The sequence below is a fragment of the Gordionus sp. m RMFG-2023 genome, chromosome 1, assembly GCF_954871325.1.
Source record: "Gordionus sp. m RMFG-2023 chromosome 1, tfGorSpeb1-WG-v2, whole genome shotgun sequence".
Lineage (NCBI taxonomy): Eukaryota > Metazoa > Nematomorpha > Gordioida > Chordodea > Parachordodidae > Gordionus > Gordionus sp. m RMFG-2023.
Genome location: NC_088775.1, coordinates 33,859,443 through 33,875,314, shown reverse-complemented (window position 1 = coordinate 33,875,314; position 15,872 = coordinate 33,859,443). Strand labels below are relative to the sequence as shown.

The following is a 15,872-nucleotide window of genomic DNA, read 5'->3' as shown; positions in this document are numbered from 1 at the left end:
AAGCATTGGATTAGTTCCTTCAATATAGGATGTTAATGTAAAACATTTATCATATTTGGCCATAGTAATGATAATTCATCTGATTTTGGATTTTCAGAATCAGATGATGAGGATTAAATAATAATATCCATGCTTATGCTAATCTATTAAATTAAAATACAAACAATATTCAAATTAATAAACTATGTGTTAAAAAAATTGAAATGTGAAAAGGAAAGCCGATTAAAAAATATAAATAATACATTTTTTTAAAAAATTCGGAAATATTAAATTTTTCAAATAAATAAAAATAAAAATATTTTTAAAATTGAACGAACGTTAAATTCGAACGCGTTCGTCATAAAAAAGGAACCCGTTCACGTTCAAAGTTCGTCAAAAATAAAAGGAACGTCTTTCATCATTTTTTTTAAAAAAACGAACTTCGTTCACGAACGCGTTCGTTTACAACACTAATATAAAACACTATTTATACAAAAAAATATATTTATTATTCACTTCATTTAAAACCAACTCTGCAAAATTTTCTTGTACTTCTTCAGTCACCATATTATTCTTGCGCATTATGGGTCTCCTGAATTTTTGAGTATATATCTTCCTCGTCGCCGTCTTTCTAACATTGAAATCTTTGTTATTATCCACGAGTAGTCTTTTGATCATCCCACCTTGAGGAGGAATATCCGAAGCCTTCATTGGGTTCACAGAGTAATTTCTTGGCGCATTTGACATCACTTATTTAGAATGAGCTGTAATATTAGATCTGACATATAAATTGTTTGGGCAATGCGTTACTTTATGCCCTTCGATCCCACAAGAATAACAAATCAACGAGAATTGAAATTGTGGTCTACACTTGTCTTTGTTGATAACATGACCTCAGTTGCTTTTTTAATAATGAGTATCTATCAAACGAAAAAATTTTTTTTATTTAACTACACAAACAAAAATTTTTCCTTATCACCAACAATTTATTTACATTTTATCCTCACATATATAAACAAAATTTTTTCTTTATTACCAACAATTTATTTAAATTTTATCTCCACATATACCCCATCACTTCTTTTATTAATTTACCCCTCTTTCTCAACAATTTAATGAACATGTTTAACATTTTATTAAACACTATTTTCTTTATTTTCTATTAACTATTTCCTATATAAAATATTTTTTTTTAATAACTTTTTACTTTTTCAATAATAACAATAATTATTTGCTTTCACACCAAATTTGTCTCTTAATTCTTTTATCATTTTCACTTTTAATAGAGATTGCACGAAGAACCTCATGTGTTACATTTTATTTTCTTCTCTTTTTTTAAACAAACTACGATTCTCCCTTAGCTCATACCATTCCTGTCTTTTGTCATCCGAAAACTTCGACATTTCCCAATTTTACCTATCTTACCATAGTTTGGTATTGAAAATCGTCGTTCCGCAGGTTTCTTTCTCTATTTTGTTTCCAACTTCTCCGGAATAATTGGTTAGGTCTCCCATCTTCCCCGAAGCACTCTTTAATTGAAAAACCTTAAAAAGTTGCATTTCCAATCTCGGTAATAGAAATTTTTAACAAAAATATTAATAACGGGGAAAGATCTAAGGCGCCGGAATTCTAATATAAAGAGACATTCAATAATGCTTAAAAATTGGGTATCACGCGTCGAGACTCGCGTTAGAATTATTCATAATTATATCTAAATGTTTAACTTCATCATTGATTGTGAACCTTTGACATGTCTAATTAAACTGTGAGGCTGATAGGGATGCTATCTTAGTTCTCTGCCAAACTTACTTTTTAAATCTAGGCTGAGTCGGATAAATATAAAATCTGTTGAAGACCTTCTTTGAATTTACAATAACCTTTTAATTTGAATGAGAAAAAACCATATATTCACCAACAAACAACCTCTTATTTTTAAAATACAAAACAGAGGTGGCCGGCATTATGATTACCGCCTCCCATAACCCAGAATGCGATAATGGCGTCAAGATTATAGGGAACAACGGCGAAATGTTGGAAGAGAATTGGGAGAGTTACGCCACCATTTTAGCCAATTGCAAGTTAGACCTTCCTTATTAATTTTATTTATGTCTATTTCGATTTTATTTTTCAACTTGATTAATTAATATAAAATATATTATATAATTAAAAAAAAACTTATTAGATATCAATTTTTTTTCGCAATAACCTAATCTTCAATTCGAAAAAATATATCAGGGACGAAGAAATTGTGAATTCCATCGACATGATTATGTCGGACTTCATTATCCGGCTAGGGAATAGCTTGGTGTACTTGGCTCACGATACCAGGTTTTTTTTATTTCCCTCCCATTAAATTTTTAATTTATAAATAGACAAGAGATCACCTTGACAGTGTTGATTGAAATAACTATAATAGGGAATAAGGTTGGGACAAAAAATACCTCTTGAATTTATAAAAAGAAAGAAAGAAAAGGTAGTCAAGCAACATTTTATTTAATGGGCAGAGAAAAAGGAAGTTAACAGAATTATTGTATAATCAGGAAAAGAAAGATAGTCAGGCAACAAAATTATATTTTAATGGGCAGAAAAAATTGAGTTAACAAGATGATTGTATAATCAGGAAAAGAAAGTTAGTGGTCCCCAATAGATTACGGCATAAAAATGTGAACCTTTAAAGTTTTCAGAAGATTTTAAACAATAATCCACGTCATTATGATTCACCATAATGCCATTAAATTTTTTTTACTCCTACATTTAATATTCGTTCAGAAAAAGTTGCCCTGTCCTTTTGGAAGCCTGCATATTGGGGATCAATGCTATGGGTGGAAAATACCAAAATTATGGTTTAAAAAATGATTTTACCTCTCATTGCTAAAGCATATTAAGTTTCATATAATTTAATAGATGTAATTTTTAATATCCAAATAATTTTCTATAAATTTTTTTAACCGTTTATTTCCCATATTTGATTTTTAAGAATGCTCTACAATATTTATTTGATCTTAACATGCCCAAATTCGTTTATAAATTAAATAAAAAGCCTGATATATTTAAATATGAAACGAATAAAAATAATTACACATTGTGACTCGTTTAATCTGAGCGCTCTTGGGACAGTGTTTAAGTGCTCATTTAACTATACAAAGAAATAATTTAAGGCCATCATTCATCGAATAATCAATGAGTTAAATCACGTTTGCTGCTCTGTAATTTTAAATAAAATGAAACGAGCTACAGGAAGGAAAGGGGGTAAGTATTAATGATACTCATATAATATGGATTATTTCACTCACTATTTAATTTTATCCTGCTCAAATTAAATTTAGATTTATTGAGAACGACTTTTTTCTCTTTTTGTTTTCGTCACTGATCAAATTCAGTTACAAGCAGAGGTTAAAAAAAATCTTAAGAGATTTTTTCACATAAAATATTTTAGGATCACAAAATTAAAACTGTAAAGAAAGATAAGGATTTTAAAGATATTCGTTATTTATCCTTGAATTTTTATGCATAAAATCAAAATTTCATAGAATTTTTTTTTGGAATTTTAGATAAAATTCGTCTAAAAATTGGGAAAAAAATCTTCATTTAAATTTTTTATTTTGAAGAATATTTCAAACTCAGGTCATACGCTTTAATTTAAAGAAATTGATCTATCCTAGAGACTATGGATGTACCGATATTATTTTATCGGATAGGATTGGGCCGATATGTCATCTTTTTGAAATATTGGTTATCGGTCCCAATATTATAAAATTTTCCGATCCGATCCTATAAAATGGCATCTTCATTTAAAAAAAATTTATTTCATTTGTTTTACTTACTATGTTAATAGATTAATGTTATATAAATAAATGATTTATCAATAAAAATATTTTATATACTTTTAGATTCAAGAATATGAACTATAACTGATCATTATAATATATTTAAATGACTTATGTTATGGTATAGTTTAATTATAGATTTTATACTATTAAAAAATATATGAGAGGAGTAAATATAGCTCTCTTTGAGCTGATTTTTAAAAACGGTTAACTCAATATTTTAACCAAAATATTGGCTAAACCTTGAAATTTCGCTAATTGATGACCTTTGTGCCATCTATGAGCAAAATATCCAGACTTGGGTAATATATTTCTGAATTAGTGAATTAGCCGTTTTTAATAATCGACTCAAATGGAACGATTTTCCAACACTAGATGTATGCATTAAAAATTAAAATGATGAGAATACAAAATCAGATATGATATCGGATCGATAATCGGCAGATGCTAATTTAATATCGGATCAGCCTCCGAAATGTGGTATCGGTACACCCCTATTAGAAAGGAAGTATTATCTCGCCCTATTTTATTACGTTCGTTTCAATCATACTTTTAGGTCTCCTAACGACCCCTCAATTGCATTTCATGGTATACACGGCCAACAGCGATTCCGACATTTCGTATTATCCTGCCGAAAGGGATTACTTCGATAAATTGAAGACCGCTTTTTTCAATTTTTCACAGGTTCGTTCATAAAATTAGCATCTGTCAAATAAACAAATGCTAAACAGCAAAAATATTTTCTAAGATGAGTATCAGAAGTCTAATATAGGATAAAAATACCCACGGGGTTTAAGGGACGCCTTCGCGTTACTTTGGTCACAAATCGCAACAAGATTATTTACAAGAAATCGTTGCAAAACTAAGATGCCCTCCTAAATTTTCATGAAAGACTTATCACGCGTTATATTTAAATTAAGCCCTAAAATTGAAAAAAATTTCATGGTTTCATGTATTTTTAATGACAAATTTAATATCCGACCTTAAATCAGGATCATTACAGTGTCCCAGAGTAAGGTGCAGTTAGCTCATTTTTAATAGTAAAAATTAATAATTAATATTCACAAGCAAAATTTAATATAAGGAAATTTGTTTTTGGTGATAATAATTCCTTACGCACCGATATTGTATATAAGGACTGCCCCGATCCCCCTTACAGAATACTAGTTGGGGTCGACACCGCGAACGGGGTAGGAGCCCTCAAAATGGAACGCCTCCAAATACTTTTGCGGGAAAATATTAAATATTTGGAATTCACAGTGGTTAATATGGGTCTAAATGGGAATGCCACTGGGGATATTGGATATATTAAGCATGGCCGAACTACCAATTCTAATAATCATACTTTAAACGATGAAATTGAGAATAATAATGAAATGGGTACTATCCAGTCTACACAATCAGGCCTTAACTTGAACGTGAGTTTTAATTTATATTGGTATCCATATTTTTCATATTGTGATATTTAGTAATTTAGCATCGGTATTAGTTAAGGAGTGGGGTATAGAGGAGGTATATCGTTATCTGATTTTTTAAAATTAACTATGGTTATTCTTAATCAAAAAGTACTATTTCATATTTTGTTTGACTATCATACACGAAGATCAATCATGTCACTTGAGCTAGTTTTCATTTATTTATGTTATATCGTCATTATTTCTATCAGATTATATACTCGATATTTACTTTACATTGTCATGGATTGTCTTCTAACATTTTTTTAAAAATATATTTCACTTGTGTAACTCATTTAGATAACAGATAAACTCGATATACAGTGTTGTGCAGATTTGATTTAAAAAAATTCCCATATTTTTAATTTATTATGCAAATAAAAATATTTAATTTGCAAAAAATTAAAAAAAAAACATTTATATTCTTAATAATTTTTGCAAGCTAAATAATTTTATAGCTAATAAATTTAAAAAGTAACAAATCTGCACAACATTATATATAAATAAGATTTATAAAAGCCTTGTCACCGTCATAGTGTCACAATCAGAGTTGTTAACTCTCCTTTTTAAAAGTAGCTAGCTCTCGCTTCCACTACTACATTTTTAAAAGGAGCTAGCTCCCGCTTCAAGTAATGGAGTGCCACTCCATAACCATTACTATGATTTTATTTTTCTAAAAGGTATACGAAACAAAATTATATTTTTTTATCAAAAAACTTTATTTATATTAAATGATCTATCAAAATATTTATAACCTTTTATTAGCATTTAAAAGTAATAAATTTTCTAAATTAGAATCTAACAAACATCTACGCTTAGCCCCTAAGACCTCTTTTACAATACTAAATAGGCGCTCCTCGGGAGTACTAGAGTGAAAAGCGAGGTATTGTCTTTTATAAAGACATTTTTTAATTAAGGGAATTTTTCAAAAATAGTAATTTTGGTATCATTATTTAAAAAAATTTGTCCAATATATTATCTTCCTGATGATCAATTTCATGGAATCCAAAAAAATCTTCCAAATCATTTTGTATTTAAAAGAAAGATTTTTTACTTTTAGATGCTTTTTTAGATTGAAGCTGCTCACTTTTGAAAATTAAATAGTTTTATTTGAACACAAAAGGCATTTTGCCCTTAAATTTCTCTGATTATTTTTATTAACATCTTTTAGAAGTTTAGAATATTTTTTGTGTGATGGAAATTCGATTTCTTCATCTATGTTCTTTAAATCCATAATATCTAAAATTATTTTTTGTTATATATCTAAAAAATGAATATTCATATGACTTACACGATTTTCCAAAAAATTTTCAATATAAAAAGGAAAAACTTGATGTTTAATATTTAAAATGATTAGATGAAAAACCAATATAAAACTCGGCTAAACATTTAATAATGGATAAATTTAAATAAAATAAAATTTCATTTTTATTGAATTAATGATGTCTTAATTTAATTGACATTATAAATTAAAATGACTATTTAGGATATTTATACTTATTTATCGGGTCGGACACTTCTTATAAGCTGACCCGAATCTAGTGTTGTTAAACGGCTCGTTTTAAGCTGATTTTTAAAAACAGCTAACTCAATATTTAGCCAGAAAATTATTGCCTAAACCTCGAGATTTCATTAATAGATGTCCAGACCTTTGTGTCATATATGAGAAAAATCTTTAGGATTGCATAATATTTTTTCTGAATAAAATATTGAGTTAGCCGTTTTTAAAAATCGGCTCAAATTGAGCCATTTTACAACACTACCTGAACCCGATAAAGTCTTTTATTCCGAACCCGAGCTTGGGTAATGTTACGGATATCCCGAGAAGACCTCTATATGTGTAGGCCCATATAAAAATATTAATTCTTTTTGGTGAAACAAAATTTTGATCTTACTTGATGTCCTATTTTTAACTTTTCGTTAGCTTTATTCGTTATATAATATTCATTAGCTAAATTTATTTCTAAATTCTTCAGAGGAATGGGGTGAGGCAATCTTCATTGAGATTGGACGGTAAGGAGGGGGATAGGAGGAAATTGCTTTTTAATGCTAATTTAGATTTTCTTTTGTGATTTTGATAGGAGAAAATAACATCATTTGTTTAGAGGGAAGGTCCCTGGGAATTGGAAAGTAATATAGTGAAAAAATGTTGTTAAAATGTAGAAAATTTATAAATGTTGTTTTTAGTAATGATTACTCCCAATCCCTAACAAATATTGTTAATATTTATAAAATAATTTAATTTATATATTAAATTTAAAGAAGCGGTGGAGCGGCGCTCTTCCACTCCAGACCTAAAAGAAGCTAGCTCTCGCTTTTACTCCTCAAATTTAAAAAGGTGTTTTTGAAAAAATGTAGCGGCGCTCCAGGACTGCCACTCCTTAACAACTCTGGTCACAATTTATAATATATTTTTTAAAAATCGTTAATTTTGAAAAGCGTCTGTGGCCTAATCGGCAAGAGACTCGTTTACAAATCTGAAGGCATTGGGTTCAAATCCCAGCAAACATATTTTTTTTCTTAATCAAACTTGGTATTTTTTTTTCTTAATCCAATGGTATTTTTTTTTCTTAATCCAACTTGGTATTTTTTTTTCTTTGGTGGTTTCATCCTTTGAGATGGGCATTAACTAAATTCCCATGGGCCTGAAAATCTTGTCATTTCAGACCTCTGTGGTAAAAGCATGGGAAAATAAAAGTGGCACACGCATATCATTTAGAAATGGATTCTTTGGCAGAGGTAAAATCCATTATGATCTGCTGTTTCCAATGTCATTCTGGATAGAGGTTTGCAATGGGCAAATTTTGGTGCATCTTCCTGCTCATTTATTTTAATTTTGTTTAACTTGCCTGTCCAATGTTATTATTATATTGGTTGATTTGGCTCTTTATGTATTATTTTAATGTTTTTTACATAAACTTATAAATTATGAAAATTAAAATAATATCTATCTATCTTCGATCTATAATATATTTAAAAGCCGTGTCACGCTCTCAGTGTCACAATTTATAATATATATTTAAAAAATCGTTAATTTTGAAAAGTATCTGTGGCCTAATCGCCAAGAACGTCGCTTACAAATCTGATGGCTTTGGGTTCGAATCCCAGCAAAGATCATTTTTTTTTCTTAATCCAACTTGGTATTTTATTTTCTTCAGACCCTATCCGGGTATATTTAAAATAATTAAAATATGGTCTAACCCCTGTACCTGTATCAAAATATATTTTCTTATAATCAGGATCATCATTGTTGAGATGACCTGATTAATTTATATATATATATATTTTTCGTTATTAACTTAATACTAAAATTGATTATTCGTTTATATAAATTACACTGTGTGACAAATTTCGACTTGATTTTTTGGGAGAAAATAAAATAAACATGTTTTAAGACAGTTTTTTATGCATATTTCTAAATTCGCTGTCAATTTTTTTCTAGCACGTCAGGTTTTTTTATTTATTTTAGGTTAAAGTGGCCAAAAAGGTCATTTTTAGCACTTTTTGAAGGTTTATAACTTTGGTTCTAATGATCCCTACAACTAAAAAAAATATCTTAATTTTTGCAGCAAACATTCTATTATTATTATACATTTTTTTATAAAATCCTCACTCAATTTTTAAACAACCTATATTTTTTAAATTTACCTTTATTTATAAAATCTTTTTTAATATAGCTTACATTTAATATATTTATTTATTATATTTTACCGGATAAACAACCTACGAAATTTCAGGATAACGAATTTTCTTCTTATTTTTTTTGTTAAACCCAAATGTACTAATCGAGCAAAAATAACAATCCCACGAATGATTTCTTGCTACGAGCCAAAATGCAGGTTTCGAATAAGGCAAATATGACCGTTTTCCATTTACCCATGAATTAAAAGAATTATAACATGTTTTACATATGTAGTTAGGGGCAATTGGTTTATCCAAATCGCAGAGTGGAATATTGTAATAAATTTCATAAATCCTTTGAATGATTGGAGAAATTGGACATTTTTTTGCGGACAATATATAGCCCGCACAGATGTAACAAAATTTAGAGACACACTTTAAACAAGGGGACCCCGGCATTAATTTTTTGTAGAATATTATATAAGGAGGGAATTTGAATAATATTTAAAATCCAATTTAAAAAAAAATTAATGAAAGAAATTAAATGTTTATGAAAAATTAAGCGCAAAAAAATATAATTCTTCTCCTTTCTTCCTACTCGTTATTTGGCATTATTATTTATTGCCCATACTACGGGTTCAAGGTACTTCATTGGAAAATCATATATTTTGATATAAATTGATAAAAACAAATATTCTTAAATACATCTAAAAAAGAAAAATATTAATAAAAAATATGAAAAAATTACCAATTATTGCATTTTAAATGAATTTTGCTCTAAAAATGCTCAATTCAAAAAGAGTACAAATTAAAAAAGTGGGTACAGATATCTGATTTTGGTATAAATTGATCATAAATGCATAAAATATTACTAAATACAACTAAAAAAGATAAATATTACCTTAATTTTGCTTTATGCAGAGAAAATTCAATAAAAGTGTACAAATTAAAAAGTTCGAAAATATCTGTACCGACTTTTTTAATTTATAGATTTTTTCATGGCATAGAGTACTTTTGAAACATAATTAGAATTAATATATAATCTTGAGCATATTTGAAGCAAAATTATATAAAATTTATCTTCTAAAGTTAATAATTTTGATAGTAATTTAAATTGAAAATTTGAGACCCCCAAAACGAAATTCTTTACCATTTTTCTCAAAAACCAATCGATAAAAAATTATAAAAATTAGTAAATTTATAAAGAAATATAAGTTTAACACTATCACCAATTTTCAGGGATTTTTATTCGAAACTTTTTAAAATATACCCGTATAAAGACCTAAATTTGACCATTTTTGAGATTTCGAAAAGTTGTCTTTATACGGTAATATTTTTAAAACTTGACGTGTAGGGAAAATTTGGAAAACGGATTCGAACTCAGCATCAAATTCTGCACCAAAACCTGTTTTTATTTTCTTCTCCCATTTTTCTTGTCACACAGTGTTATTAAATTTAATTTTTTTATATAAATTATTAAATTGATTTTTTTATATAAATTATTAAATTGATTTTTTGCAGGGGTTCGAACCGAACCGCAAAACCGGAATGAACCGTTATGATTTTCTGAACCTTAACCGAACCGTTATGAAGAAAATATTAAAAGAGCGAACCGAACCGTTATAAATATTTTGAACGGTTTTAAAAATAATTAATTTTAAAATATTAACCTAAATTTAAAATTTTAATTTTCCTGAAGTATATCAAAAACTTAATTCGTTAAAATTAGATATAGCAACTAGATATGATAGGTCCATATTGGGGATCGATATTCAATTTATAAATAACGGAAAAATAAAATTAAGAACTCTATGCATGAAAGTGATTAAAGAACGACACACATCAGAATATCTTAAAAAAATTATTCTAGATGTTCTAAAAGAATATGAAATAAAAATTAAGCAGATTTACACAATAACCACCGATAATGCAGAAAATATGATTAAGTTAATTAAGCTATTAATACTACACGATGAAGAAGATGATGACCTTAACGATTATTTAATTAATGATGTTTTAAATAATAATGATATAGATAATGACGATTTAAATAATAATGATATAATTCATGATGAAAATAAAGAACTTTTTAATATTGAAAATATTAATTTTGCACCAAATACCAGATCCATATTAATAGCTATTAGATGTGCTTCACATACATTTCAATTAGCAATTAATGATTGCATTAAAAATTCAAATGAAATTGTCATGATAAATAAAGCAAGAAACATCTGCAAAAAAATAAGAAATCAGACAACAATGGCTATTCTCTCAAAATTAAATTTGAAAAAACCACTAATAGATTGTTGCACAAGATGGAACTCTATCTATTTAATGTTGGAGAGATTACTAGAGTTAAAAAGCTTTTGCCAAGAAATATCGCTCCAAAGCGATCGCGAAAAATGTTTATCAGAGAATGAATGGAAAATAATTAGTGACATATTAAAAGCTTTATATCCAGCTTATGTTTTGACAAAATATTTACAAAGTGAACAATTGACAATGGGCGATTTTTATGCTGCGTGGATCAAATGTCTCATGCAAACGAGTAAAGTAGACACTCCATTTGCCAGACTTTTAGTTTCTACGATGAAAGCACGAGAAATAAATTTCAAAAATGAAGTTTTTTGCTCTGCTATTTATCTCGACCCAAGATATAATGTTTTTTAACTTTTGAAGAAAGAGAGATCGCCAGAAAACATCTTTGTAAAACTTGGAACTTGATACAAAATCTAAATAATCAGAATATTGAAATTCTAAATACTATGCCTACGTGTTCGTATTCGAAGGATAATTTAGATGATGATTTTGAAGATTTATTAAAGTCGCATGAAAGTCTTAATAAGAATAATTCTCAGATCATCGAAAATTATAATAAATGTATAGAAATAGAATATATAATTCGGTCATTTGATAATATAGAGAGAGATACTAATCTTTTGGATTATTGGGAAAATGTAAAGATTAGTATGCCAGAACTTTATAAGTTAGCTATAACTGTGCTAGCAGTTCCAGCTACGCAGGTCTCTGTAGAAAGAGCATTTTCAAGCCTTAAATTTATACTCTCTGCTCAGAGAACTAAATTAAATCCTGAAATATTAGAAAATATTTTAGTTATCCGTTCGAATTCTCTTTTTAAACCTAAATAGTACAGTATACATATTATTTTATTCATTAGTGTATTTACGCATGTTTGTTTTTATCTTATTTATTTATAAAATAAAAAAAAAACTAATTTGTCTAATTTATATTTCCTAAATTTAATAAAAATATCTATTAGATTATCATGGATAAATTAAACAAGAAATTATAAACTAAAAAGATTTTTCTCTAAAATTAATATATACATGGTTAATGATTAATTTTTTTTTAAATTAAATTTATAAAAACCGGAACAAACCGAAAAGAACCGTTATAAATTATAAACCGAACCGAACCGATATGATTTTTTTTTAAAAACCGAAATGGAACAAAACCTTTATAAAATTTTAAACTAAAAACCGGAACGAACCGAACCGTTATACTAAACGGTTCGAAATCCTGATTTTTTGTTTATATAAATAGATTTTTTTATGCTATATAAATAGTGTTGTTAATCGACTAAATTTAGTCGACTAACAGACGACTAACTAATAGTTTTAGTCGAAAAATACGAATAAAAACTTTAGCAACTCGACTTTAGTCAGCATAGTCGACCCATTTAGTCTACATGCTTAATCGTCGACTAAACCAATTTTTTGAGCCTAGAACCTGACCACTTATTAGTCGGGGTTAGTCTAGTTCTTCCGATTACTTGAGATATCAGAGAAGATAAACCATAGAAGAGTCACAAATCTCATATTCGTTATTTTTAATAATTTTTTGTTTTTCTTAATTTTTTTGGATCAAATGGGCAAAAATATACATGTTAAATTAAAATTTAAATTAGAATGTATCATAAAAAATTGACAATTGCCATAATCGTTATTTTTTAACTTTTTTGAATTTTTTAAAGTAAATAGTTAAAAATATATATTGCAAAGATGTTAAAATGTGACAAATGTCATAATCGTTAAAGAAAATAGGTAAAAATATATATTATAAACATGTTTTTAAATTTCAGCGAAGATGTACCATAGAAAAGTGACATTGTCATAATCATTATTTGTGAACTTTTTTGAATTTTTTTAAAGTAAATAGGTAAAAATATATATTGTAAAATGTTAAAATAAAATTTGTGAAGATGTACCATAGAAGAGTGACAATTGTCATAATCGTTATTTTTTTTAACTTTTTTGAATTTTTTTAAAGTAAATAGGTAAAAATAATATTGTAAAGATGTTAAAATAAAATTTCAGTGAAGATTTACTATAGAAGAGTGATGTCATAATCATTATTTTTAAACTTTTTGAATTTTTTTAAAGTAAATATAGGTAAAAAATATATATTGTACAGATGTCAAAATAAAATTTCAGTGAAGATTACCATATAAGAGTGACAATTGTCATAATCGTTTTTTTTAACTTTTTGAATTTTTTTAAAGTAAATGGGCAAAAATATATATTGTAAAGATGTTAAAATGAAATTTCAGTGAAGATATACCATAGAAGAGTGACAATTGTCATAATCGTTATTTTTTAACTTTTTTGAATTCACTTTTCTATGGTACATCTTCACTTAAATTTTAATTTTACATCTTTACTATATATATTTTTACCTATTTACTTTAACTAAATTCAAAAAAGTTCAAAAATAACAATTATGGCAATTGTCACTTTTCTTTGGTACATCTTCACTGAAATTTTATTTTAACATCTTTACAAACATATTTTTACCTATTTACTTTAAAAAACTTCAAAAATAACGATTATGACAATTGTCACTTTTCTATGATACATCCTAATTTTAATTTAACATGTATATTTTTGCCCATTTGATCCAAAAAAATTAAAAGAACAAAAAATTATTAAAAATAACGAATATGTGACTCTTCTATGGTTTATCTTCTCTGATATCTCAAGTAGTCGGAAGAACTAGACTAACCCCATCTAATCAGTGGTCAGGTTCAGTTAGGCTCAAAAAATTGATTTAGTCTACTAAATTAATCGATCTGACTAAATTAGCTATTTTAGTAGACTAAATTAGTCGTTTTACTCGACTAAATTAGTCGTTTTAGTCGACCAAATTAGTCTACTAATAGACTAATTTGCTAAAGTTTTTAGTCGATTTCCATGACTACGACTATTAGTCATAGTCAAAAGAACTCGACTAATATAAACATTTTTAGTTTAAAAATAATTTTGAAATGAATTTAATAAAAATAAAATTTAAAAATTTCCTTTTGATATTGATGAATTATATTTCTTAAATGATGTCTTGAATTATGTTATACCTATGACCATAACTCAAGAAAACTTCAATCATGAAGATCCACATGAGAAGATGCAAACTTATTCAAAACTCTGTATTTACCAAGGAATGCTTTGTAGCTTTCATGTAAATTAAAAAAAATCCTGGAAGATCTATTCCCACAATCTAATAATTATTTGCATTGATTACTTGCTAATGTTTCACAAGAATGACAAGAAATAAGTATTCTTCTTAATTTGATGATGGATAAATTAAAATAAGCCTATATGAGGTGTGAGAAATTTACCTTGTATTTATGTCCCAAATTTTTGTTATTCTAATAATATGTTAATAAAGTATATATATTTATATATACTTATTGCATTCAATATGGACAAATATTTGAAACATGTTTGAATATACTTTTTTTAAATTATATTAATTTTCTTATTTTTTTAATTTTTATTAATTACGCACTCAATAAAAAATTTAATCCTGCTAGATGAGGGTTTTGTATATTGTTATCATGGAAATAGATTTTGGATTTGGACTTATTAAGAATGAGTCAAATTGGCTTCAAGAAATTAGAAACCAATTATTTTAAGAAGAGTATCACAGATTGTTCCATCATCAAGATACCAAATATTTATATCCAAATCAAATTTAGATTTAAGATAATAGATGAGACAATGAATACCAAGGTAAAATAAACGAGGACGTGTGCCCCCTGCTGGATCCTTTCGTCAGAATCTATGATATGTGGGCTGAATAAAGGAGTTTTAATGTTAAAGTATGTCTCTAGAAATTTTGAATAAACAGGAAATTTGCGATAAAAACAATTTATGAAATTTGTAACTGAAAGCATTTTAAAGTCTACTTTATAATACCCATGTCAGGAGGAGGATTTTGGATATAATACAAATGGCATATGAAGCTATTTTGCCTTATCCCTTAATATTAAATACTAATTGATACGTATACTTAATACGTTTAGACTGGCAATTTTGTGAGATAAATAGGTTTGCCCCCATAATTGATTCTAATCTATGATGGTAGGTCTTTTTTTAAAGAGTATTTAGGAAGGTTTTAAAGCATTTAAATGATTCTGATGAATGTAGATTTTATACGAAGTGGGAGAGCAAAACTATAGCGTCTGGCTGTTGAAAATTTGTTAAAAGAATTAATAAATATCATAACTCACAAATCATTTTTTTTTATTCCATATTTTTCATAATATATTTGGCCTTTTCTCTAAAAATTTATAGAAATCTTGATAGAATGAATACGGATAATCTATCATCCATCTTCAAATGAAAATAACATTTAATTTATCCATAAGGACAAAATTCTGATTCCCCGTCATTCTTGACGGATTATCAGCTAGTATAATTATATTTAACTTATTTTATTTCAAAAAACAAATTTATTATATTGAATTTAATCCCTAGATATTGTCTTAACCCATTAATGGTCAAGATTTTTCTAGTGGATAAAAATGCTCAATTTTTTCAAATTATATTGATTAATGCTCAAATATGATATTCTAAAAAAATCAGCCAAAAAAAATAATCCTAAATAGAAAATCTAGCTTGGTGCATATATGCACCGTTAACCATTAAGAGGTTAAAAAAGATAAAAATTATATAAAATACTATAAGAT

The 15,872-nt window shown here is 27.1% G+C and overlaps 1 protein-coding gene across 2 annotated transcripts in view; it reads left to right on the top strand.

Moving 5' to 3' along the window:
* The window catches only part of LOC135922671 (phosphoacetylglucosamine mutase-like), a 121,697-nt gene that overhangs the window by 19,350 nt on the left and 86,475 nt on the right, over positions 1–15,872 (top strand). For both annotated transcript variants that reach the window (XM_065457103.1, XM_065457104.1), the window contains 5 exons: positions 1,928–2,057; positions 2,215–2,307; positions 2,749–2,822; positions 4,363–4,490; positions 4,943–5,224. In XM_065457103.1, the coding sequence (XP_065313175.1) occupies positions 1,928–2,057; positions 2,215–2,307; positions 2,749–2,822; positions 4,363–4,490; positions 4,943–5,224 (707 nt within the window). The remainder of the gene's footprint in view (positions 1–1,927; positions 2,058–2,214; positions 2,308–2,748; positions 2,823–4,362; positions 4,491–4,942; positions 5,225–15,872) is intronic.